At 43.9% G+C, this 27,087-nt stretch overlaps 1 protein-coding gene across 2 annotated transcripts in view; it reads right to left on the bottom strand.

Annotated features, from left to right (window-relative positions):
* The window catches only part of rbm33a (RNA binding motif protein 33a), a 25,495-nt gene extending 6,553 nt beyond the window's left edge, over nucleotides 1-18,942 (bottom strand). Inside the window, exons 1-15 of one of the 2 annotated variants that reach the window (XM_019883732.1) lie at nucleotides 18,719-18,942; nucleotides 16,852-16,930; nucleotides 16,449-16,497; nucleotides 16,289-16,359; nucleotides 15,747-15,972; nucleotides 12,191-12,316; nucleotides 11,838-12,006; nucleotides 11,576-11,766; nucleotides 10,409-10,772; nucleotides 9,296-9,357; nucleotides 6,025-6,154; nucleotides 5,276-5,634; nucleotides 4,395-4,607; nucleotides 3,733-4,020; nucleotides 1,567-2,283 (exon numbers count right to left, since the gene is read on the bottom strand). In XM_019883732.1, coding sequence (XP_019739291.1) covers nucleotides 1,567-2,283; nucleotides 3,733-4,020; nucleotides 4,395-4,607; nucleotides 5,276-5,634; nucleotides 6,025-6,154; nucleotides 9,296-9,357; nucleotides 10,409-10,772; nucleotides 11,576-11,766; nucleotides 11,838-12,006; nucleotides 12,191-12,316; nucleotides 15,747-15,972; nucleotides 16,289-16,359; nucleotides 16,449-16,497; nucleotides 16,852-16,930; nucleotides 18,719-18,737 — 3,063 coding nt within the window. In that variant the 5' untranslated portion in view covers nucleotides 18,738-18,942. The remainder of the gene's footprint in view (nucleotides 1-1,566; nucleotides 2,284-3,732; nucleotides 4,021-4,394; nucleotides 4,608-5,275; nucleotides 5,635-6,024; nucleotides 6,155-9,295; nucleotides 9,358-10,408; nucleotides 10,773-11,575; nucleotides 11,767-11,837; nucleotides 12,007-12,190; nucleotides 12,317-15,746; nucleotides 15,973-16,288; nucleotides 16,360-16,448; nucleotides 16,498-16,851; nucleotides 16,931-18,718) is intronic. The other variant, XM_019883739.1, reaches the window with a different exon arrangement.
* Nucleotides 18,943-27,087: the final 8,145 nt, after the last annotated feature.

The following is a 27,087-nucleotide window of genomic DNA, read 5'->3' as shown; positions in this document are numbered from 1 at the left end:
GGGGGGATGCAGATAACATTGTCAAGCTCAGGTTGATGACAGCAGAACAATGAGGAAGGGAGAATCTTTTCGCCGTTTCCATCTGTGGTTATCCCCACCCTTCAAAGATGCGGCGCGTCTGATAGCCGCGTCGCAGGTTTCCATTACGGCGCTGACACCCGGTTATCTTTATCTGCAGCCAGCGTGATCCTCTTCGGGAGCAGGGGGGCGAGGGTGGCTTACACCAAACATCAGTATGAGTGTTTAACATGCTCACCCTTTTGTGATTTTTCAATAAAGATTGGTGGGTAATTAAACGCACGGCAGTGACTTATCAAGTGAGCAGAAAATGGCGAGTAAGACTGCCGGTGGGCTTTATTGGGGTTACTGTCACTTCACAGTAAGCCCCCCCCCCCCACCCCACCCTTCAGCATTTACAAGTCGGCCTTATAGGAGGATGTCAACCTTTAAGAGCAGCGATGAGGTGTCGCCCAAGTTTGCAAATAAATGTCACACGACTCTCTCGATGCCCCGCTGTAGCGAGGCTTCGTTAAGACACCGTGTCCTAAATATCAGCTCCCCAATCTTTCTGAAGGAAGACGTCAATTTTGCCAAAATGATACCACAGATGTCCTCGTATCAGGCCCATGGGTCTGAGATGAAATAGAGACAGAAAGTACAATTAAGGGCATTTTGCCGGTCTCAATATTTGGCAGACATGGTAAGATAGGAATTCCAGGAAAACGGACTTCTTCAATACTTGGTCCCTTAGTATGTGTTTGAAGAGAAAAATGGGGGGGGGAAAAGAGCTATTCAGTCACGCCGCTAGTAGCAACTATCTACATTCTGGGGTTAATGTCTATTTATGAAGAGTTGCATTTGGTGGGGGGGGAATAGTTCTTTTTTTTCCCCTTCCATAATATGAAACAACTCATTCACTCCCAAAGACGTTTTTAAACGTCTTTTCAGACTTGGTCCAGAATTGGCTGGTACTGAATGAGTTAATGAAGTGAAGTTCATGATAGCACACTGAATTACCTAACGAGACGAGGTACTGCCGTTTCTGCGAGCAACAGAGCTCAGATGGGCTGAGTTAACTTATGGCGGTGTGTGAATGAAGTGTGATAATTACACTTGCTACCTATTTTGTTTTGCTAATTCGAAAAAGGAGGCGTTACTTTTCCTCGACGGATGTTCACTGTTCAAGGGAAAACTGACCGTGAACTCCAACCCAAATACGGCTTGCTAATTTACCCATTTGTGTGTGTGTGTTTTTTTAAGAAGCTACCCTCACCTTTTCACGAAAAAAGTCACATACGGCGAGCACGCGCGCATCCACACTGAGATGAATGGAAATGCAATTAATCTCTTCTAGCCTCTCAAAACAAAATTCGAGCCATGGCCTATCCCCTGTGTATTGCAAGGGCGTTTCTGTATTCCAGCTGACCTAATTTTGAAACATGGGAGGGGCAGTATGCAAGGACAGAGCAGTTCTACACAACCACGCGCGTGTCTCTGTGCGGGCTTGTTAAGTTTCCCCCAAAAGTATCCCATTTGGGATGAAATGAATTGAAACGCTTTGCTCACCGCGCCGGAAAGTTTGACCACTCTGACTTTCTGCGGCACCTGATGGCCTTCGCCGTCAGCGAGCTTGGCCCACTGCATCACCGTTCTTTTAGCCCCAGGTTTAAGTCCTTGAGCCTGGGGCTGGCCGGGCCCCAGCGCGGGAGTCACAGGAATGTTTTTTCGGGGGATCTGAGCAAACTGGTTGGGAGCGCCGGGTTTGTTTACGTTCGGCAGCCCGCTTGTCCTTCTCTGCTGCTGCAGAGGGCTTTGTGGGGGCTGCCTCCACTGCTGGTCCGGACCGGGCTTGAGAGTCTGTGGCTGCTGGCTATTTCCCTTTCCCATCTGTAAGCGTGACTTGACGTTGGGGCGTGGGGTTTGCGCCTGAGCCACGCCATTGGGATTACCCGGCGACTGATTGAATGGCTGCTGGGGTCGTTGTCTCTGCTGTTGCAGCTGTAGAGGCTGCCGTCGTTCCAGTGGCTGTTGTTGTGGCGGCGGGAGCAGCAGAAGCTGCGGGGCGGGCGGCGCTTGCTGGTTTTGCTGGGCCGTGGGTTGCGGTGAAGGTACAACGGGTTGGCTTTGTGTCGAAGTGTTGATCCTGTCCAGTAGCTCTTTTTTCCTGACGCCGGCCTGCAACTGCCGCCTCAGCTCCTTCCTCCTCAGGATCTCTTCTCGGAGGCGCTTCTGCTCCTCGATCTTCAGACGGTACTGCCGGGTCTCCTCGTCCTCTTCCGGGTCCTGTGTTGCGGCGGGGAGGGAACACAAAAGGGGCAACCATTACAATTGAGGACTGGAGAGGGCATGACATTGAAATGTAATCAGAGTTCAAACCCCAGACGATCAAGCGATCCTATTGATCGGTTCCCCCCAATGTAAAGAGACTGCTGCCATTAGCGACCATGATTAGGTTTTGAATAAATGGGGGTTGCTTTCCAGCACGCTAATATGCTTGACTAATGCGAGCGGTGGAAAGAGCCAACGAGGCTTGTGACTTACACATGATCATTTATTAATTTGTACATCGAGCGCTTCAGGAACAGGAACAATGAAAAAAATTCTACAGTCCAATTTTGTGTGAAAATATGCCTCAACATTGGACGAAACTTGCCAAGTTCAAGCCACAAACAAAATATCTTAAATCATAAACATTGAGGTGATTTTTTTAAAAATAGCTATCAACGATTTAGCGGATCAATCCATTTTAAGTTGAATGTGGCCCTTGAGCACAGAATCTTCGCTCACCCCTTATCTAAAGAATGAACTCCACCAGTAAGTTCCGGTTTATTTATTTATTGTGGTGCCACCAAACAAGAATCCCAAAAGAGGGAAACTTGATGACAAATCATACTGTCCAAAAGGGTACTTGGATCTGGCTGCTTAGTACAACACAAAAAAGACCAAGTCAATAATTTTATTTTAACTACGCTGTACCTATAAAAACACCACGAGACGGCAGTATTTTTTCCCCCCTTCCTTTTATCTGCCCATTGAGTCTGTCAGCAGCCTTCAAAAGGTAAGATTTACTTTCATTTCATGTTATTGTATAGTGTAGGGGTGTCAAATTAATTTTTGTCACGGGCCACTACTGAGTTAAATCTTCCCTCGGAGGGCCGTTATGACAGTGAAACCACAAAAGTGTTTCATCACATTATCGCATTCTTACTTTAATAGGTAACAAAATGATTGGCGAAATCTCATTGATTACACATCACAATTTCACCTTTCGGTACATTTTTTGAAGCAAGGATCATGCAAGTTGGCACCCATGATTTTCTTTCGGGGGTCGGCATAAAATGATGTGGCGGGCCAAATCTGGCCCGCGGGCCTTGAGTTTGACACCTGTGGGATAGTGTTACATTTTTTTATACTTGGTACATTAAAATATGAAACAATGCCCGCAGTTAAGGATTGATAATAATAATTAAAAAACCCAAGTAACTTTACATCTTTACATTTTTGTAGAGATTGGCGAGTACCGATACCAGCGATGAGTATTGGGCCTTGTTTTCAACTCATGTTTGGTTACTAGCCGAAGAAGCTAATATGGTTATACTTTATGGTTCAAAGTATTATTATAGGGGATGAAATATTTAAGATGGGAAAAGTTCTTTTGGAATTAGAACAAGTAGGAAGTCGGATTGTGTTATGTTTCGGGGCTACCACAGTACTTTGTGTTCAAATTCTGACCTGCGGTTCGGCGCTGCTCGGGATTTCGTTGCGAACCACCGTCCTGCCTGCAGCCATGGGCTGTGGGGCGGCATTGGTAGCGACCTGGCCTCTCCCTCTGCCACCTCCGGGCACCACATGAGCAGGCTGCACGGGACGCACGCCCTGCGTCGCCTTGACAACCGGCCTGACGTTGGCGCCAAGTGAGGCGGCGGGGCGGGGGGTGATGCTTGCATTGCCAGGTGCTATGGGGAGCTCCCGTAAGTTGCTGTTGCGCTGAGGGTGGATTTGCTTGGGAGCAGGCGTGTTCTGCAGGGACGGAGTGGGGAGAAAAAAAAAATGTATGCTCAGTTTACAGCAAATACTTTGTTGTTACTATGCATACAGTGTCAAAAAATAAATAAATTCTGAGACAGTTACTTATTTGGGTGCCGATTCATGTAAAAGGGGTGATTAATGCAAAGTTTGATTATGAAATACATTTGCTCAGAATATTTTTACATGGATGATTATCGTTAATTATAATCACACAAGTAAAGATGCAGATAATGTGAATGATTTCTCACAATCATCATCAACAAGGGTTTAAGTTAGGTCAAAGAAATATGTTCAAGGTGCCGCAAAAAAAACCCCAAAAAAAAAACATAACATTTATAATACGTAGACATCGAAGAGTGCCTCACCATCCTTTGCCTGTTGGCCATGTTGTGCTGTTGTAGGTTTTGGAGGCGGGGGCCTGACTGCCTCGGACTGCCATGCGGCAGCTGTTGCTGGAAAAGATTCTGTCCGTGGTGCAGCAAGTGGGGGGGCTGCTGCTGATGGTGCTGTTGGTGGATGGGCTGGTGCGAGGGGAGGGAGTCCTGAATTGGGGGTTGAGGAGGCCCGTGTATCAAGCCCTAAAGAAAATAACGGCATTTATTGAAGCAGTAGCGGAAGAGTCCATTTCTCAACGTATGCTTTCTTTTTCTCCATTCACCAAATGGTGCTACTGTTTGACACAATCAGGTTTGCCACTGATAAATATCTTTGTTCCTCTTTCTACGCCAGAAATGTGCAGTGACAGGAGAACAATTCAATCATTAAAAAAAAAAAAATATATATATATCACCTGTATATCCACCTGTTCCCATTCACGCAACGTAAATCGGCCACGACATGCACACGCAAAGTCAACTTGAGTACATTAAAATGAGATCATTATTTCAGTATATATAAACATTTTGGTGGCTTGGCGTGCCCTGACCTGACTGTTGGGAAACACTGGGGTGGGATTGAATCACTAGAGGGCGCTCTTGCCCATGTCTGGTAACAGACAAACACATGGCATGAACACTGGAGTCGTTTGGCTTTGCTTGCGCTGAATATCATTGATTGCGTTGTTTGTTCAAGAATAGAGTGGTCAGCAATCACTCAAGCGCAAAGCGCCCCCCCCAAAATAAATAAATAAAAACTTACTAGTTGAAAAATGGAACAAGAATGATTGAAGATCAGACAAACTGATCAGAGGAGAGCAAGATGACAAAAATAAACACGTACTGAATATTAAAGGCAGTTTCACTCGTACCTGGATGCCAAATTGAGCTTGGGGAGGAGGGAAAAGGCCCCCCTGCTGATTGAAAGGCTGACGAGGGTTCAGGAAGGGCCTGGTCTGGTTGGGAGGAGGACCTTGTTGATTCAAGCCGACCAGCCCCTGGTGGCCTTGGGGAGGGGGAAGACTGGGTCTTGGCGGGTCTATGGAGAAAAGTCCTAGTGCGCCCTGTGGGCTCGGCTGGCCAAAGGCCGGTCCTGGTGGGCCGAAACCCATGTGGCCCTGGGCGGGCATTTGCTGCTGCTGATGCAGGTTGGTGTTCATGAGCGGGTTGGGGCCCGGGTGATCAAACACGAGCTGCCCTGGAAAGCTTGTCGGATCTGCGCGTTCCGGGCCTGCGTGAGAAGCAAAATCAAGAAAGAAATACATAAATACAAAACACTGACGTCAGAATTTTTAACCTTCGGTAAATCCCTCTGCGGGTGTCCTGTGTGCAGGCAGCGACGGAGGCTGAATGTGGTATCGAGGTGAAAAAGTAAAACAGCGCAAACGACTGTACAGTATTTACAGTTTAAAACCGGCAACGTGAGATAATATATGTTTGATGCCGTTTTCCCCACAGCTCATTCAAATGAATGCGCAGCATATGGACAAACATGCATTTAACATGAGCGTTGCTCGTGGGGCACACCCTGTAGGTACAACCGCCAGAGGTAATGTGGAATAATATTGACTCTGCCAGGAGAAGCATTGTAACCTTTGTGCGAGCTTGGCATGGGACTCACCTCCCATAAAGAGGGGCTCTCTATCCTGGGGGCCTTGGTGCGGTTGGTTTCTGAAGGGCTCCATGTGATGAGGCAGCCGCTGGGGCTGACCAAAATTATTCGGCATGTGCTGATGGAAGTCTCCCGGTCCCTTGGAAAAAAAAAAAAAAAAACAAAAAAAAAACAATAGGAACGCATGTGAGGATCACGCAAACTCAAAATGCCGTATTCCCGCTAATTGAGGCCCCTCGCTGAATGCGGTTAGTGGGTAGGGCTTTCAAATAGCGTTGGGTGTCCCGGTCCCTTGGAAAAAAAAAAAAAAAAACAAAAAAAAAACAATAGGAACGCATGTGAGGATCACGCAAACTCAAAATGCCGTATTCCCGCTAATTGAGGCCCCTCGCTGAATGCGGCGATGAGAAACTAATGTGCCGGAGATGATCAGGGGTATTGGCAGGAAATGATCCAAATTGTTCATCTATGTCAGCGACGTATAGTGACAGGCAGAACAATTCACTTTCTGGCGACCTTTTGAAGTGCCTCCGTTTCTCGGCATTTGTCCCGAACAGTATTTTTTTTGCACATGATTATTTTCTGCAAACATTGTAATATACAAGGATGATTTAATATTATTTGATTAATCTCCTCCCCTGTGCAGTAAATAAACGCACCCGGGGTCGAAGAAGAAAGTGCGAGGAGTTTTGGGGTAGGCGGTCCTTTGTAATTGAACATGGGTGCCAATCAGTACAACCGGCATTAATGCTGCTTGGGCCTTGATAAAGCGTTTTAAAGTCGATGCTAACAAGGCAGGAGGATTTCAAAGGGAGGATAAGTGCCTTCATCATTGTTTCAAGCATTTCAGCTTTCTGCCCGTTGCATACTTTTCCTCGTCTATCTTCCAAGGAAAAAGCTGATAACAAGCATCTAATCCCCTCATTGGAATTCAATTACCTCTCATAACCGTCTCCATTGTTCTTTTTCAAACATTCATCCCTGTTGAAAAATTAACCTGCTATTCAACACGTGGCACTCGCACAAACGGGGATGCTTGTCTCCTCCGAGCTCATTTGGAATGACTTAAGATGCTATCGGGGAGGGCTTAAATCCATCTTCATTCGCCCGCCGCGTGGCCGTGTTTGGGGAGGACGTTCGAAGGCTGGAAGGAGAGCCGCGAGTCCCCAGAATTTGGAAAAGTTCATCAAAGGGGCTTTTAAGACAAGAGGGGCGGCGGTGGGGGGACACTCCGGGAACGCCGTCCAAGTGTTTGAAAAGGTCAAGACAGACAGATCTTCACAATGAGGACTCGGGCGTCCATATAATAGCGTGGCTCATCCTCTCAGTTCTAATCCTCTATAAACTGGCTACGGGGCTGTTCAATACGTGAGTGATGTTGAGCTCTCGCCAGCGAAGGGATAACCAAGACTAATCATAATGAGAGGTCAAAATCCCAAAGAACGCTAACGGTGAACATGGATTTAGTTTAAGGAACCGTGTCGTGTCTGTTTTATTGTCCTGCTCCCATACAGGCTGTCAATTAACCACATTCAGCTGTCAAAACTAATACAAGGGGATGAACATTTCCAGCAAGTGAACGAAAAACTTCCTTGTACTTGTTTTTGTAAATTTGTGGAATATATTGATATTAGAAAATGTTATCTTCATTTAATTGACACTGATTGACCGTTTTGGGGTTTTTTTTTTTTTTTGCCTTTTAAGCAGTTCCATTAATACCCGTGGAAAGTTTTCGGCTTTGTAAATCACCACGATCCCGCAAAGCTAGTCAGACGAAAGCATGGTTGGGAAGAAAAGTCCTTTGTTTCAAGACACAAAAGGAATTTTTGAAAAAAAATCTCCCACTTTTGTTTCAAGACACAAAAGGAATTTTTGAAAAAAATCTGTCACGTAAGAGATAGTTTTGGAATAATCATCCAAATGGGTGGCTTTCATTTTTACGGTCCGGGCCGAAAACACGTGCCGAACCGTGATTGTCAAACACTGTAAGCTTTTTTTTTTTAATTGATAGTCAAGAAGCACACTTCCTGCGTGATTGTTGTTATAAATTCATGCCTGTAGTGATGTTTATCATTTATATACAGCGTATGGTGGTGTTCGAGAGGAGCCAAATGTCTAATTTGTCTGCCCATAATTATCCAGCAGAAATTTCAAAAGCACGCTAATGAAAATTCCGTTCAATAACTCGAGAGCCCGAACCCCCCACCCTTGCCCCTCGCAATTGGGTCTGATAGGATGATAATGTATGATAATCACGACCAATCACACGTCCACTGGTAAATGGGATGTTCCCCGGTTGATAAGCCCGGTGCATTTCAAATGGTGTCCGTGGCAACCGCTGGCAAAATTCGATTGGCGGCCGGAGAATTGACACTGCGCTCTTCATCAAACCGATTTTCTGCATAGGCTTCCAAACCCTTGCTTAGGTACCACCGGCAGATTTAGAGGGACCAAAGAAATAAACAGCCCCCCACCCCGCTGTTGTGCTATCAATACCGCACAAATGGGCCGCGTTGGGAGCTGAAAAGCAAAAGAACGATTACAGGCGGGTTGGACATGAGGAAAAGAAAAACATACTTATGTTTTTGATAAGTGTTGGCCTGCGTGGAAAACCGGATGTCACCACCGTATGGATGGGTATAAAAAGGCACTTTCTGGAAGGACGTCATGGCCACTGCCACTTGATACCAAGGGATCAGTCGCAAAAGTGGGCGAGCTGTTCTCTCGCCTAAGAGTAATGACTTTCAAGGCATTTCTGGTCCGATCCTTTGAGAGTGAAATAAAGCCCTCCTTTCGAACAGCAAGACTCGAGATATCGGACGTGAAATTCCACCTCCGAATAAATACATGCTACAAAAGGGCGAGAAGCCCACCCACCCCCCTTGAGCCCCGTGAAAATACCACCATGTTTCATTAACTCAAATACCACTCTCCGTGCCTTTGGGACGTGTCTGGAAAGGGAATTTTGAACTGGCGATGGAAACCTGACTTCCATTATGCCTTGACGTAGCCCGTCTGAGCCCGGGCCCATCCATGACGGGCCGCTAACTCAGTCGCCGCGGCAACGACAACCTCCGCTCGTTTCAAACTGCTATCGTGCCTTTCCAGTTGTGCGGTTTGGATAGGTGTCGACAAATTGGCTTGAGGAGTGCTTGGACCACTCTAATTGCTGTAATGTTACTTTTGCACAAGAACAGTTGCTGGTGTGTAGCGGTGGGGGTGGGGGGGGGGGCGTCTAAAGTGCTGCGAAAAGGGAGGGCGAGGAGCAGCTGCTACTTACAGGGAACCTTTGAGGGCCCACAGCAGGCCGAGGCTGGCTCGGAGCAGGAGGCATCAAGGGCACTGCAATGAAAGGGAAGTGTGGTGTGGGGTGCACAACAGAGAGAAGGATGGGGGAGGGGAAAATGAAAATGAGGGGCGGTCGGCAGAGGAGGAGGAGGGAGATCATTACAAGGAATTTCAAAAACGGCACAATTACATTGCACGGTTGAAAAGGGAAGTCAAGTCAAAAACGATCTTACAAGAATACGTACGCACCCCCACTAGTCTAAACAGATTGCATTTGTGGAATATGAATGATGCAGAAAAAGACACTCATTTTTATCCAACTCCTGAGGCCGCCATTTTGCCACTTGCTGTCAATTGAAAATGACATCACAGTCGCTTCGTGCTCAGGTAACGACGGATCGCGGCACACCCGAGTTTGCTTTTGTGATGTTCTATTCTTGACCAATTGTGGTGGCGTGACAATACGCTCTCGGGAGCAGTGGTAGGCTATATTAAAATCTGGTGTTTCTAAGGATAGGAAAGACATTTTAAAAAAAAGGCAAACGATTTGGGTTACGAACAATCATTATTTGTACTTGGAGCGCTATTTAAAAATAAATAAATACATAAATAAATAGAAATTATCTCAGATCAAATTAGTTCAATCAATTTAAGGAATTCATGAGATAGGCAAACAGCTGAATCAGCAACTTCCTCATCACCAAAGCAAAATAAACACAAACATGCTTAGTTTCGAGTTAAACGGACTGGGACAGACAGGCCAAATAAACCCGTCGCAGGGAGTGAAATGTATTCACTTGTCATTCATCCCAGGGACAAAATGACATTCTAATCCAGGTACCTTGTCCGGACGGTGAGGAGGGGAAAACCTACCCCAAGGTTTCAAATTGGATGGGGTGAGAGGAGGAAAAAAAAAATATTGCTGATCCAGTGGGGTCCATTTACAATGCAAAATATTGCAGAGCGCCTGAGGCAACTCGATATAATAAGGAGGAATTGGTTTGCTCGTGCTCAAGCAGTGTAAATGTAGTCATGTATCATCTTTACAGCACTCTCTGACTCCTGTATAAACATGTCATCCATTTTTACACTTTGAGACACCAACCTGGCACAGAGGATGGTCCTGAGCCTCTGAAATGGGGATTAATGTGGATGTTTTTGGGTTGTGGGGGCTGCTGATTGTGGTGGTGGTGGTGGTGCTGCTGCTGTTGGTTGTGGGGATGGCCGAAAGCGGCCGGCGGGGACCCCATCAGTCGCGGCGGCGGCGGCGGCTCCATCTGGGGCTGCCGCGGCGGCGAGCGGTGGGTGATGTGCGGCGTGATGAGGGGCTGCAGGGGCTGCTGTCCGTGCGGCCGGCCGTGCTCTGGGAAGGGGTGGGGTCCCCGCGGCCGGGACAAAAACTGGTGGTGGTGGTGGTGCTGCTGCGGTTGCTGATGGGGAAGATGAAGGAGAGGCATTCGAGAGGACTGCTGATGTTCAGAGAGAGAGATGCGGAAGGAAAGAACAATACCAAAATCTGTTATTATTCCGAAACACATTCATAGCAAAGCAGTACTTGTCCAGGAGGAATATTTGATACGATTCATATTTCTTCGTATTGTGCAAGTGGTCGTAACGTTGCTTAGCAGTGAATGTCTGGCTCTGCGACCACAGGTGTCATGATACCACCTTTAAAGGAGGCGTTAGGCGATTTTTCACGGGTCTTAATAACATGGCTGTGGCAAGCTTTGCCCCGCCCCCAAAATACATGCATCCATTTTCCGATCCGCTTATCCTCACGAGGGTCGCAGGGGGGTGCTGGAGCCTATCCCAGCTGACTTCGGGCAGTAGGCGGGGGACACCCTGAACCGGTTGCCACCCAATCGCAGGGCCATCCACGCTCACACTCATGCCTAGGGACAATTTAGAATGTTCAATGAGCCTGCCATGCATGCTTTTGGAATGTGAGAGGAAACCGGAGTACCCGGAGAAAACCCACACAGGCCCGGGGAGAACATGCAAACTCCACACAGGGAGGCCGGAGCCGGGATCGAACTCATGACCTCTGCACTGTGAGGTCGACGCGCTAACCACTGGACCCCCCCCTCCCCCCAAATACAAAAGATTCCTAATCACCCCTTTTTGCTCCATTTTAGATTGCCCTTTAAATTGACCTGTTTTGAACTGGTGGTCTTGTCTCACGAAACTGAGCCACTGTTCACCTGAACTCGTCCGCTTCACAACAGGGTATGCCAACATGAATAAAGTTCAAGAGGGGGTAGTTTCGTTTTACCCGCAATCCCATGTTGCCCCTCAGGTGGAAGCTGTGGTCATTCATTCTTCCTCGGTGGCCCCCTCTCATGTTGGACAGTCCAAACCCAGCGTAGCCTCCTCCTCTTCCTCCTCGGCCACCGTACCGATTTTGCCGTTTCTGCCGTTCTTGTTGCTCAAGTTCGAGATCCTTTTTGGCCTTCTCTGACAGTTCTGAAGAAATCAAACCCTTTGATTAACCTTTTGTGACATTTGAGGGAATATTAAAAGCACACTTTTCCTACCGAGTGTTTCCGGGATGTTCCTTCGCTTGTTGCCCGCGTCAGCCAAGCGCACGATAACGGCATCCTTTCTCTCCGACTTGAAGCGGATACGACCAGAGTCTCCATCTTCTTCCTCGTCGTCATCAGATTCCTCCTTTGGTAATTCTTCAGGGAGGACTTCATTTTCAACCTAGGGGGTAAATAAATACCGCAGGTGTGCTGCCTCATTTATGATTTTTCTTTGGTTCAACGGAATCAATGTGGTTTCACATTTTCTTCAATCAACAGATAGGCCTTGGCTGCTACATTCAACAACTTCTCATTGAGGCATATAATCACTTTGAGGCTAATGGTAGTGTTCTGATATACTGTACCGTTTGCTTTTGAAAGACCTGAGAGACTTCCGCCGCTTCCTCCTGTTCATCCCCCAAATTCTCCTCCTCGGGGGCCACTTCCTGCTCGAATCCTCCTCCCTCCTCATAGGTTTGATATTCATTGTCCTGTAGACAAAGGTGTTGAAATGGTGACTGTTGCCTCTTCCCGGATGTGAATTTGTGGCAATGGAAAGGTCTCCGTTCTCCATTGGTCCACATCCCAAAAAAAAAAAAAAAAATGCAGCTAATTGCAGAGAGGCAACCAAAATGTTGTACAGAGGATTTTCGAGGGGTGGGGGGCCCACCGTGTAAAACCCCACCCGAACCCTCTTCCGTTAGCAAATTAGCATAACAGTGGGAGCATGGCTTCATTACTATTCCTGACAGCATTTGAAAGTCAATGAGATGTAAATGATGGACATGATATAGAGAAATGTGGCCAAAGCTTTCAAGGGAGTGGGATTAAAAAAAAAAAAAAAATTAATAAAAAAGGTTTAAAAAAAAAAAAAAACACCTCAGAGCAATCTATATATGATAAAGAGAAACTAAAGGAGGATCCTGTTCAGCATAGAACAATATGAAACAAAAGAAAATTCCAATGATGAAGTTATGATTTTTTTTTACTTCACATGTATTTTCAGGAAAATAAATACAACTGAAAAAAAGATAATCACTTATTTGGTCTGAAAATAGCTTTTTTTTTTAATGGCAAATGTATCTTTGGCATCTATAGATACCAACAACAACGGCAGAAAAATTAAATGTTCTCCCACTACCTGACAGGAGGTGCTATTAACCCGTGCAACAATTTGGAAGCATCTCTGTGTAAAAGAGGCTAATTTGATGCCGCGCGAACACGAGATGACAAATGATTTGTGAGCACTTAAAAATTTGCCAGTCACGACGTGTCCTCAGCATTCCAAACCCACGTTGAAAAGGGCGCCACAATGAGCACCATTCAAATGGCGTAGGACTTGCTCGTAATTAAAATTGTGTCTGCTCAAACAGACCCTCAAAAAAAAAAAAAAAAGCAAGATAAGGTCGCACGCACGCACGCACACGATGGCGACTTGCTTCATTAGCTTCCCAAACAGCAGCACAATTTCATAGAGTAAAGAAAAACACTAGCTAAAATGAGATTGAGGGACAAGGATGCCCCCAGAGATAACACAGGAGCTAAATCCTTGAAACGAACTGAAAAGTGCACAATGAATGGCGCTGTCGAGAAATGTCAAGGGCAGGAAGCTCAGTGACAGTGGAGGTATGACATAATTTAAATCGGCGTTGATGCTGGCAGATAACGTAAACACTGAATGGCGATCTCGTTTCCATGTAGCTCCAGCAAGTGGGACACAGTTGAACAGCTCCAAAAATCTTCCGCCATTTTCACTTCATCTCCGTGTGAAAGGCCAAGTGTCCCAATAGTTTTGTCCAAGTCTACAAAGTGCCAAACAGCATGGCATGTTGGTTAAACGGACCGTGGCGGACGTTTGAGCACGGATCGCCGCTTATCTTTCATCCTCTTAGCGGGGAAGGGAGCAAATAAAGAGAAGCTCACCATCAATCACCAGGGACATGTATAGGGGTGTCCTCGGGAAGGTCAATAATCTTTTCACCTGCATGACGCGTTATCAGATCCGGATAAAAGCCCCCCATCAAACAGCCGCCCACCCACATTAACCTCGGCGACTGGCAGCACAAAGCCTTTCCTTACTCGTCAAGAGATACCAAGGTCACAATGGCACTCGGTCGGTGAATCGGCCTCCCGCCAAACAAGCCGTCAGCGTAAACGTTGTCAGCGTGATGGAGAAATTACCTCGCGGCGGGAAGAGATAGTTGGGGGGAGGAAATAATGCAGACCTAGACCTACATCTCCTTTTACCTGAACAGATTTCTAACTCTCAATCACCCAAAGGGAAGCGATATCTCTCGGGCACACAGGAGCGGGAATTAAAAGTCCTCGATTAAACGTTAAAGAGGAGAGCGACATGACATCACACTATACAAATGTAACACGCCAAATGAGGATAACCGTGACAGAAAATGTAATGATGGTGTAGAGCAGCGGTCCCCAACCTTTTTCGCTTCATGGACCGATTTAATGTCAGACAATATTTTCAGGGACCGGCCTTTAAGGTGTGGCGGATAAATACAACAAAATAAAATGATATGACCTGCATGAAAACTGTGATATTTTCTAAACATAATAATAAACACGAATCATGACACGAGGAACGTCCTATCTGGCCGCAACACTCTCTGGTCGCTATGGTAATGTTGATACATGCCTTCAAAATAAGATACACCGCAAATAAAAAAAGTGTATGAAAAATACGACTCACCATCGCCGCATATCATGGGCTTGGTGCGTTGGAGTCTCCCCATGAGATGAATCCGTATTTTAAGTAGGACTACTGATACTGTCTATTAATGTAGCCTTCTTATTCTTGAAGGTCGTAGGCTCCTCTTCTGTCTCCTGGCTGCGCTTTTCCCCTTCCCAAAGATGTTTGTTTTTGTCATTATTTTGCTAGCTCCTGGGTTTCATTTTAGCAGTAACCTATCACGTGACCGAGAAGCGCGCCCTGACCTGTGTCAAGAGTGACATACTGTTGACCAGGGGTGTCAAATTCATTTTTGTCGCGGGCCAAATTCTAGTTGCGGTTTCCCTTGGTGGGCCGTAATGAATTTTGGGAATCCATATCAACGTTTAATCACCTCCACATATTACATACACAGCGCACAACAAATTGATGGATAACTAGTTTGAAAATCAGAAGTCAAGAATAATGACTGTTTTTGTGGATTACATATGACAATTTGAAATTTTGGTTCGGACTTTACCAAGCATCATCGAACTTGACATTTTTGATTTGCTTTCGCGGGCCGCATAAAACGATATGGCGGGCCAGATCTGGCCCCCAGGCCTTGCCTTTGACACCAGTGCTGCAGACGGATGTAACAGAAAATCCGGTCATTTTTCAAAGTAAAACATCTTTCAGATTGTAAAATAAATAAAAAGTAAATTGTTGTATGTAAGTTATTTATTCTTTCTGTGCAACTCGGGGGTTGGGGACCCCTGGTATAGAGGGTCCGGGGTTAAAATCTCTGTTTAAGAGCTCTTCTTTGGCTCTTCTCAAAGCTTCATCCCATGTTCGCAAAATATTAGGGCTGTACGATATTTTTTGGACCGATAATTATCAGCCCAATATTGGGAAAAAAATGACATAAAATGGTAAATGGGCTGTCACTTGTATAGCGCTTTTCTACCTCGTGTACGCAAAGTGCTTCACACTGTTACCTCCCTTCACCTATTGATGGCGCAGCATCAGGAGAGCAACTTGCGGGGGGTGATCAGTATCTTGCTCAAGGATATTTCGACATGCTTGCAGTGGCTGGGGATCAAAGCACCAACCTCCGGGTTCCGAAACGACCACTCCGACACTAACCCATGCTGCCCCTACGTCACTTTTTTTCGGCCCGATATTGAAAAATTCCATGTTTGCGTGGATGACAGACCTGCTGAATAATTTAGATGGGACGCACTCTCTCCACTCACTTGAAATTCTCCGTCGATGGGCTCATTGATTTGGATGTCCAGCACTTCGTCTGTAGTGTAATCCACTTGGTCTTCGGGCACGTCATCCCGAGTGTAGTTCTCAGTATATAACTCGTCAGCCTGGTTCTGTGGGTAATCCGGCTCGGTGTCCACATTCTCGTAGTAGTTGGCACCCGGGTTGAAAGTGTCGTCCGGGAAGTCCTGCGTGATCCCTTGCAGGCTAAAGCTGTAACATATAAATAATAGTTTTCATGCATGTATTCGGCATTGTGGCATCATATAAAAAAATTGAGATGAAAAGGTCTGCTCACATTGAATTTATTTTAATTTCTTTGAGCAAAACATACAAAATCATCGGGGATATTTTTGTATTGGACGATAATGTGATGACATTCGAATTAAAGGATATCATAATTGAGATCTTTTTTTCAGCACAGTACAGCGATCCAACCTTTTTGGAAGGGTTTAAACTGTATACAGTACAAGTGTTACATTGTAACATTGAAAGCAATATAATTTAACATAGTGCTGAACTGCTTTACCTCTCGTGTTCTTCCTCCTCGTCACTCTGAAGAAGCGCGTCGTTCAACTCTTCGTCATCTTCAGAAAGATTCTTGGTGGGGCGGAGAAAGAAAAAAACTGCAGTAAGAAAATGTTGAGTGTGTCATCATCGTCCGTGACGTTATTTTCGTGAGGTCTTACCTTCTTACCCAACGGTGAAAATTCTTCAAACAAATCGTCCTCCAAGTCGCTTTTAAGGAGAAAATACAAATGCATTGGAGGCAGAATGTACATTTTTACCCCCCTTCTCAGAACCCACAGTACAGGGGGACCTTGGTTTACGACTGATTTACATTTCCACAGCGGCGATATAATCTGACGTTTGTGTGCATGTCAGAACGCATCGGCGTCGATCACTAACTGTTGCGAATGCAGTAGGAATGTCCTAACTATCCAAACTATTCTAGACAGAAATATAAAACAATCTACATACCAAATTCATTCAATGTTTGTCACGCTGAAACATCGCAAGTTGGTGCCATCGTGAACCAAGAATCTCGTAATATATGATGATTTTTTTAAAATTTTATTTTATGAAACTTACCTCTCTAAATCATTATCTTCGCCCCTCCTCCTTCGTGAACGCTCTGTTCCAGGCTTGTCATATTCATCAAAGAAACAACCTACACACACACACACACACACACACACACACACACACACACACACAAAAAATTATTATCCACGCTCTCTCGGGAATCATGACATCACAGTCATGAGAATTCACATAAAATCAACCATCCATCCTTCCATCCATTTTCGGATCCGCTTATCCTCGCAAGGGTCGCGGGGCCTGCTGGAGCCTATCCAAGCGGTCATCGGGCAGGAGGCGGGGCACACCCTGAACTGGTTGCTAGCCAATTGCAGGGCACACACTCACACCTAGGGACAATTTAGTGTTTTCCAGTAACCTGCCACGCATGTTTTCGGAACGTGGGAGGAAACCGCGGTACCCGGAGAAAACCCACGCAGGCACGGAGAGATCATACAAACTCCACACAGGAAGGTCTCTGCACTGTGAGGCCAACGCGCTAACCAGTCGATCACCGGGCAGCCCAAAATCAACCAATTGGACCAAATTATCATCAGTTTCCATGACCTCCGACATTTAGAGTGCCTCTTAATATAGCAAACGAAGTTCATTTCAGCTTTAACTGACAAGTTGTTGCTTTACCAGAGGACGGATGGTTCTTCTTCTTTTTTTTTTTTTTTAACAAAAATGTGTCTGCAGATTCCCCATTCAAAGTTTGTCTCTCAATTTAAATTTCGTTGTATGCTATACAATGACAATAAAGGCGATTCTGATTCTAAATGCTCACTTAAACAGTGAGTACCTGCTATTAGACTATACTATGCAGTAATTGCATGTAAAAGACACGAGGGAGAACCTAAAGCTCCTCAACTCACTTCAGTCAATTGGCACCAAGATGTCCCTGGATCCCAAAGCACAAAACTGTAATTTGGTTGTTGTTTTTTTTTTTATGCAGGAACTCTACAAGGTTTATTACTCTACCTTGACTTGTGCTGAAGTATTTCATTTGTATTGTGCAACTTTGGATTTTAGATCATACTGTGTCACCATCGCAACTAATAACTTTAAATACAATGACAATAAAGGCGATTCTGATTCTAAATGCTCACTTAAACAGTGAGTACCTGCTATTAGACTATACTATGCAGTAATTGCATGTAAAAGACACGAGGGAGAACCTAAAGCTCCTCAACTCACTTCAGTCAATTGGCACCAAGATGTCCCTGGATCCCAAAGCACAAAACTGTAATTTGGTTGTTGTTTTTTTTTTTATGCAGGAACTCTACAAGGTTTATTACTCTACCTTGACTTGTGCTGAAGTATTTCATTTGTATTGTGCAACTTTGGATTTTAGATCATACTGTGTCACCATCGCAACTAATAACTTTAAAAATACACGATTACCACCACACACGCGCACACACACACACACACACACACACACACACACACACACACACACACACACACACAGTGGTTGACATCCCACAGCAGGCTGTGCAAATTGAGTCCCTGTTTGTTATGATCCGGAGCGAGTTAAGAGGCCACGGTGTGTTAATGTAACACCAACGCCGGCGGAGTAGTTGCCTATCAAACGCTGACACAGTATTATTTTATTGCGGCCGAATTTGGCTGGTCGCGGAACCCCTATGTTCAGCGATGCTAAATAAGAAACCGACGTTCGCTTGCCGAAGCTATATCTCATCCTGTAGCCGAGTCAAAACAAATACAGCCTGTCCATTTGTTTTATCGAGAAAAAAATCAATGTATGCTCATGTATGTAGCCGATAAAATACATTTAAAAAAAACAGCTCACGGCTAACATTAGCCACTCGGCTAAGTTAGCATAGCACCCGTCAGGAAGAAAAGAGCCGCTTACCCTCGTCATTGGCCGACATTGTGCAAGAGCGCTTTCCGTTTGAGGAATGTGACTACACAACTGGGGCTAACATTTGGAAATATGTTTATAAATTCGACATTTCTATGAGGCGAAATCCAGGATTTGACTGAGTGGCGCAACGACGGAATCAACAAGCGCGGCTGCTCGGTCCCGTTGCAGCTGTGCTAAGTTGCTAACTAGCGAAGCACCAACATGGCAGCGCTTTGTGCTTCGGTTCCTGGCGAGTCATTGCGTGTTAGGAAACAACAGCGACCCCGTTCGGCGAGGTGGGGAAAACACAACACAAAAGTGATGACAGTGATGAAACGAGGTGATGACAGAAGGCAAATAAATCTTTTCGAAAATTGTTCCCACCATAATTACGACAAACCTCTAAAACTTTATTCAATAAAATCTTTTCAACGGGGAAAATATAAAGATTCAACCTAGATAATGTAGTTATTGCTCTCATATAACTTGGGATATGATTGCGTTCAGAATGACCCAGTCACATCAAAACTCGTGTTAAAAAGAGTCGCCACCTTTCAAAATACCTGTCAATGAAGTTAAACGCTTCTATAGGCTGTTGCTGACATTTTATTCAGTCATATCTTACAGCACAACCCCTGTAAGAGCTTCCACAACATCAACAGGCTTTGGACACAATATAACAATCAGGAGAGTACAACACCAAAACAATTTCCAAGTTATTAACTACACCATGATACACAGTAACAAAAGTCACCATCAAGTGGAGAAAATACAGCACAACAATGATATTACCAAGAGCTGAACATTGCTCTAAAATTGATGAAAAGATGGGGGGGAGGGGGGGACATTGAAGAAGCTGCAGGAATTTTTTGGATACATATTATGTACATATTATGGCAAATTCCCATTAGCGTTGTATGTCCCACCCCATATAGGAATTTGTCTTTGAAATTATAGTCCAATGAAACAAGCTTAACATTTTTTTCACCATATCTCCAAAACGTATGCTGGGTACAAACAAAACACAGCTCGCACAGCTTTGTGCTTTGGGGCTTCAACTCGAACAGGAACCCTACTCAAGGTTCTGCGAATTACAAACAATTCCAAATAGTAGTCAGTGTTAGGACAAAACCTTTAGTCTTTGTGGCTATTTAATTCTGAACAAAGTCCTATTGTCAGGGGGGAGGGACATTGAAGAAGCTGCAATTTTTTGGATACATATTATGTACATATTATGGCAAATTCCCATTAGCGTTGTATGTCCCACCCCGTATAGGAATTTGTCTTTGAAATTATAGTCCAATGAAACAAGCTTCCCATTTTTTCACCATATTTCCAAAACGTATGCTGGGTACAAACAAAACACAGCTCGCACAGCATTGTGCTTTGGGGCTTCAACTCGAACAGGAACCCTACTCAAGGTTCTGCGAATTACAAACAATTCCAAATAACAGTCAGTGTTAGGACAAAAACTTTGTGGCTATTTAATTCTGAACACAGTCCTATTGTTAGTTACAAAAGGGTGTGCACACTTGTGCAATCACAGTACAGATATCACAGTAGAAGGACAGGAAATATAGAAAATGTATCGATGGATGGATCAAGTCCTGTGTTTCTTAAATCATTAATTCAACATTTTGTTCAAGATTGACAGTACAGTAGAAAGCGGTCATGAATATATGCAAATGTTGATATCAAATAATATTTCAGCTCATTCCAGTCACAGAAATTCGAAATGGCACATATTCATCCTTATTCGCTGTCATTCATCATTTCCATCAGTTGATTCGTTAGCTGTCCACTTCAGTGGAATTCCAACCCCCCTCGAAATTCCTCCTGGGCTGAAAAAAGGTCAACAAAGACGACGAGAGACAACCAACGAGAGGTGAGCAGTGAAGTGAAACTCATTGTATTGCCTCATTATGGGTTCCCACTGTGAGGAAGGAGCTATTTTGTGCCACCAACCAGGTCAATATCTGCAAAGATAGATGAGGGAGGGGATCAGCCGAGCAGATTGGGAAAGACTGCATATTAATGACCTGTGAAGATGGGGGAAAAACAGCATTAAATACAATCAGTTGTTAACCGACCTTGGAATTTGTGCCCGGATTTTTATATTTTTCTCTTTATATATATATATATATATATATATATATATACACACACACATTACATTCAGTAAGTCTATACAGTATGCATACACATGTAATAATTTGAAAACGTTTGTTTACTATTATTTCAATGTACAAACAGTATAAGGAATATTTTTTTAAAATCATAAAAAATACTAATGAATGAAATATATCCTTACAACTGAATCGCTTTTTAAAGATTTGCAAAATAAATGTTGGATAAATGGTATTTTTTGTACAATAAAGAATATTTTAAAATATAGTGAAATGATTGTTTGAACTAGTAACCCCTTCAAGTAAAAGAAATATCTAAAATTCTTACGATATAAAGGACTAAAATTTGCAATGGCTAATATCTCCTTACTGAATATCCTTGTATAGTATTGTTATAGTATTGTGTCATTGAAAAAAAGCTTTTTTTTGGCGGGGGGGGGCGGGATTGTTTTCTATGTCTAATATTTTCAAACTGAATATGGTGCCGTGTTTAGCTCACCCTTCTTCCCTGGAGAGAATTTGCACCAGTCTGTGACCCACATCTCTTGCTTGTTTTATTCAAGCTCATCGTGAGCGTCGACAAGACAGCGCGGAGTCTGAGTGGGCGGAAAATTTTAACATCGGGCCCCATGATTGGACAATGCTCTGCGCCTCGCGTCGCCATTGGTCAGACTCATTTTCAATCAAAGACCGTCTCGACTTCCCGCGCCATTCGACGTGCACGCGCGGAAGGGAACGCGCACGTAGCCGCTCCGAGACTGTCTGGAGTGTGTCTGAAATTGACAAAATAGGACACGGACTTTTTTTTTTCAGCCTTTTCCCTTTTACTTGCTCGACTCCTTTCACGGAGGACACCTGGCCGAATGTGGGACATTATTTCACCGCCAGCGTATCGTCGTTATGAGAATTGGATTTTTGGTGGTGGTGGGGGTTGGGACGGGGGGAATCGATGTGAAAGTTTTGGTGCGTCAGCAGATTTTGCCGAATGCGCAGACAGGTGAGTTGGCTAACACACACCTACACGGCGCCGCTAAAATACTACATTTGACCAAATATTCCTTTAGACGTGGCCTGAATCGAGTTTAAAAAAACCCACGACCTTACATAAACCCGATGCGGTAGTTTTGAATGAGCAGACGTTTGTCGCTAAGGTGCATCCTCGCACGTTTAGCCGTCTGTGCAAGTGCACTTAAAGCTACTCGCAAACTTCTGTTGTTCTCCCCCACATAAAGCAAATGTATACCCCGTCGCAATAAAAACGCGCTACGTGTCACCGAGTCGTCGCTGAACGTTTCGATTTGAATGTCTTTTGTCCTGTCACCTGTTTTTATGCTCAGGGGTGTCTGCGTGCTGCGTTCAGGGTTCATGGAGAGAGCAGCAGACACAGAGAAAGATTGGGTGATACGCCATCACTTTTTTTTTAAAGAGAGAAGACAGTACATTTCTTTTCATATGCACAAGTTAGTCAGCCACGTGCCTATTGAGTCTCTTTGGAAGTATTAACAAGGTGTCCCTAAAGCGCCCCCCAACCCTCTCTACAGTCTACTGCAAAACAGTCTCTTGGCGCAAGACAAAGCTCATCCCCAAAAGAACATCATAAATAAAGCTTAAGAGCTTTTCATTCAGCTCAAATCAGGTCCTAACATTCGGGGCCCTACATTAAGTGGAGGGAATTACGGACAGTTTCAAATAGGTATTTGCAGAAAACTGTCAGGCTTCTGCCAGAAAGCAAAAAAAAACCCAACAAAAAAAGTAATCGAAAGCCCATTTGAACAGTAAACCTTATTTGGTGTTTGACAGGGGCGATTTGAATCGCGACAGGTGTACACTGGCTCCTGTTATACACGGGTTTGAATGTGATTGGTTCATTCTGAACAGTCACATCCCAGTTATGATAGGACGTGCGCACATGTGCAACCACTTTATCTCAGGTGTGAAATTCCTCTCCTAAAAAGATAAACAGTGAGTTTTACAGCTATTACAGAACCACATAAATATGGAAAAAATGTTTAAACGGCACCGGTCAGCAAATTTGGACTTTTTTTTTTCAAATTAGAGACCCAAGTCAGCTTTTATAAAAGATTTTTTTTTTTTGCGGTGATTCAGAATCTTTTTTTTCTGTGGCACAACAGGTTTTCATAATAATAATACAAAATGTAATATACTAATATTTGTAGTCATATTTATGATTTAAGAGTTAGTTTTAAAAACAGGTGGGTTTTTTTCTGAAACATCACAGTTATAATTTACACCGTGAAAACAAAACACGAAATATGTCCAAAACCTGTGGTGCTAAGAAAACAATTTTTGAAGTCGGTGTCAAAAATATGCTGACGGATACAAAACCATCTGATTAAATTTTGCTGTTGACCGTTGTATTTTTCTTGGTCTCTTTTTTTTTTTTTTTTTTTAAATCACACACAAAAAAAAATCTGCCATTTGAAAAGGGGTGTGTGGACTTTTTATACTGTATGTCCTGGCGCGACATACTTATCTATGCTCGTCACATTACATATACCTTAAAATCTGATATTTTTCCCCTCCATACTTTTTAGACTATTCTTTTAGGATCTGTCCATCCAATGTTGAAGCTTCCTCACGTGTTTTGTGAAGTCGAAGCTTGAGTGCTAACACATTAGCTAGCTAAAGTAGCTAACTAACCCACTAGGCCAGCGTGTTCCCTATTTATTAATATCCTTTAACACAGCTTTTAGCCAGTTTTATGCGCAATTCCGGTCTGGTGGGCAAAATGAAGATTCAAATGATTCTTGTCTCACGTAGGAGTCATCAATTTAACATTTCCCTGCTTGTGAACGGCAACAACATCCAATATTTAGCTCACGACGAGATCCAAGAGTGTAGTGTGTCCACCCCCACTGATCGTCTGCCGCCTCAGGCCCGTCTAGACATTTGTGCTCCGTCACTGCAGTCTGCGAAGCCTCTCCTCCTCCCTCCTCAGCGCTAGCTTTTTAGGGGGCCAAGATGGCAGCCTCTGCGTTGTTATTACCCCCACCCCGCAACCTCCGTGACCCATATGGAGTCCACGTGACAAGTGAAAACACGGCGCCACAGTCACGTCACGTCAGTAGCCATTTTGTCTCATTCGCTACACTTTCAACTTGGATTTCTGTTCACGTCGCTCGATCGAGAACGCCATTTTTCGGCCGGATACGAGTGATATGAATGTTTTCCACTCGTACCGTCTGCCGCTCCTGCGTTGTCGCGAAAAATAATCAAGCTAGTTCGACATGTTGAATCACGTTTGAAAAAGAAAAGAACTCCGACATTTCTGCCGCCGAAGATCATTTTGAATGATCTGTTCAATTCCATTTTATTTTAAGAAATTTTATTATGAAAGGACAATTCACCCCACGTAGCTAATTGAAGGTAGAAATTGGACGTGCCCCTTTTATTTTATTTATTTATATATAAAGTGGGAATTGTAGGCGGAAGACAATAAATAACATAGATACCATTTCGATGATGAGATATTTTTTAAACAAACTTTGGGAAGGATATAAAATCGACGAGGAACACGTTTGACAATTTCTTCGGGAAGTATGAATTCAAACTTGCACGAGAGTTTGTCTGCTTTGTTCTTGACAACGTACCGTATTTATCCAGTGGCAATATATGCTGTGGATGTGCAAGTCACAGCAGGTGGCCGACAAAAGGAATGTGATCTTTTGGTCTAAGATCACTGAACGAAACGCTGCAGGAAGTTGCTTTTAAAGTATTCATTAGAATGACATTTTATCCGTTTTGTTACTATTGTTGTGAGTGGAATATTTTTTTGGAAGTTGGCTCTTCATTGGGTCCAGGGTTTAAGATGATTTAGTGATGAAAAGTTGACTTTTTTTTGTTGTTGTTTGAAGTCGACATTTAAAAAAAAAAAAAAAATCCGATTCAACATTTTTCTGTTTGAATCAAACAAGCTTGTCATGTACTCGCCACTTGACGGAAATACGCTCGAAGCGTCCGTCTGACATGACAAGTTACTTTGGCCCGGTGATGTTTTTCCTGTTTGCCGTATCGGTGAGCGGCCGGGGACAAGATCTCTTCATTATCACCTACTGAGCACACATACTTGTCGTCGTCTTCTTTTAATAGCTCTTGACCGCTCAACTATTAGTTTTGGAGCGGCAACGCTTGAAAAAGTTGTTGGTCAAAAATGAGTGGAATTGGAATTATGGGAAGGGGAGAAAGGCGTGGCCATTTTAGGTTCATTGATTTGTGTTCTTTTTTTAATTTTCAGTTGCCCCATTTTGAATGTTCCAGTCAAGCGTTCCGAAAATTTTGCCATAGTGTGCCAAACATTACGGGTGCAAAATAATATTGACAGTCCGGTGTCATAAATATTTTAACATGCCATGCGACTTTGAAAAGTTATCAGTCATATCCCTCTGTGAAATGTACAGATGTAGCTAGCTTTGTGAGATTGTGGTTTGAAACAGTCATCGAAACAAAACGAAAAAAAAAACTTAACAAAAGGTTAAAAGCACATTTCATATTTCCACAAGAAAATACATGTTTAAAAATTCCATTTCATCTCTTTTTTACCTTTTTATGAGAAGGGTGTGTGCCAATTTTATCCTTACGTGGTTAAGACCGAGCTAACCCAATGGTAACGAAACACAACAGACTCGAAGATAAAATATTTGACAAATTGCGCACCCGTGATGCTTATGGAAATAATTTGCAGCATTTTATCCTTGACAATCATCACTCCAAAAACAACCTGCCCAAGGACCCGAAAACCCCTTAACTTTCTGATATATCGAAAAAATACGTTGAGTACTCAGACCGTTTAGTAAATATCTAGAAATAACCATAACTAGGAATAAAACATCCCATGGTCATATTTGCATTTTGCCACAAATATGACATCTTTTGGAAGAAATTCTTGCATTGTTCCTTTAGTCCACACTGCTGTCAAATATTTTTTGTGATATTCTGGTCACAAGCAAATAAACGTGAAGGGTGCTCAGTGAAGCGCAGACCTCCGCCAAGGCTGCACCTCCCGAATTTGGTGACCGCTTCCCACCATTGATCTGCTTATTTAATCCTCGGCCTGATGTGGCTGGAAGAATCTGTCATTATTGTCTTGGATATCAAGAAAAATATTGAATTTTATTTTAATTTTTGGGGCGGGGGGGAGAAAAGTCACAATATTTAGCAAGAATGTTGCTCTCAGAAGAGAGCAGACCTCCGCCAAGGCAAAACGGTCCTAGTTTGGCACAGCCCTGAATTGTGCTTAGTTTCCCACCTCCGGCATGTGCCTTATGCCCCCCCCCCTTCCACTCCCCGATATTCTTATTTAGGCAAACGTTAACAACCCTTATCCTACTAAGGCAAAAAAAAAAATCCTGAATTTGCTCCTGAACCTACAGAGCAATTATTGAGCAACAGGGTGGCTATTGTTCATCAAAATCTTCAAGCCTCATTGATGTTTAAAAAAAAAAAAAAAAAAATGTTCAAGAATTTTCTCAATTTCATCCTCAGGAAAACCCGCCGTCCTCGCTGGAACGGGTGTCAGACCGCGTCTACCTGCCCCTCCATCTGGTAAGTGCTCTGCCGAACCGCTCTGCTGAGCATTTTGGGGATGTTTAAAGTGTTGAAAAGCAATTCCAGGAATGCTGCGAACAGCGTGATTTAACCGAGAGAAGACGTCAGTCCAAACTTTGGTCTTGGAAGCCCCAAAATATGGGTTGGCTGTGTTCAAAATGCTTTTAGGTTGCAGAGTGCCAAAAGTAACATGATGTAATTTTTTTAATCTCATGTATTGGGCTTTACTTTTGACTCTGTCGTAGGGGATGCGCCAGCGCTTTCAATTCATAATGTGGTTCAGTAAATTTGGGTGTCGGGGTGGGAAAAGTGTGGGGAAACATTACCTCCCTCAAGGAGCTTATGTGTGTTTTGTTGGTTGGTGAGGAGTGGGGCGCTGGCCACCATTTGAACCTCGTGCGGTTCCCGATTAACGTCATTTGTTGACATTTATCTTCATTGACAAGGGAGTTTTTTTTCTCAAAATTTTAAAACCCAAGTATCATCTCAAGAATTACTTAGCTCGATAAGTACCACTGCTACGGCCAACTTAAAAATACATTCATCGTGTCTCTTATGTGTTCATCAAAAACGGAAAGTTGTACAAGAATATTTTTTGTTATTGTAACCCACTGTAAGATTTTGAACTCGGGCTTGACCGATGAAGGTGTTTTGAATCGGACAGCTGATTCAGATTTTTTCCAGAAT

The sequence above is a fragment of the Hippocampus comes genome, unplaced genomic scaffold (genome assembly GCF_001891065.2).
Source record: "Hippocampus comes isolate QL1 unplaced genomic scaffold, H_comes_QL1_v1.1 scaffold527, whole genome shotgun sequence".
Taxonomy (NCBI): domain Eukaryota; kingdom Metazoa; phylum Chordata; class Actinopteri; order Syngnathiformes; family Syngnathidae; genus Hippocampus; species Hippocampus comes.
This window is presented reverse-complemented; position numbering and strand designations above follow the sequence as displayed.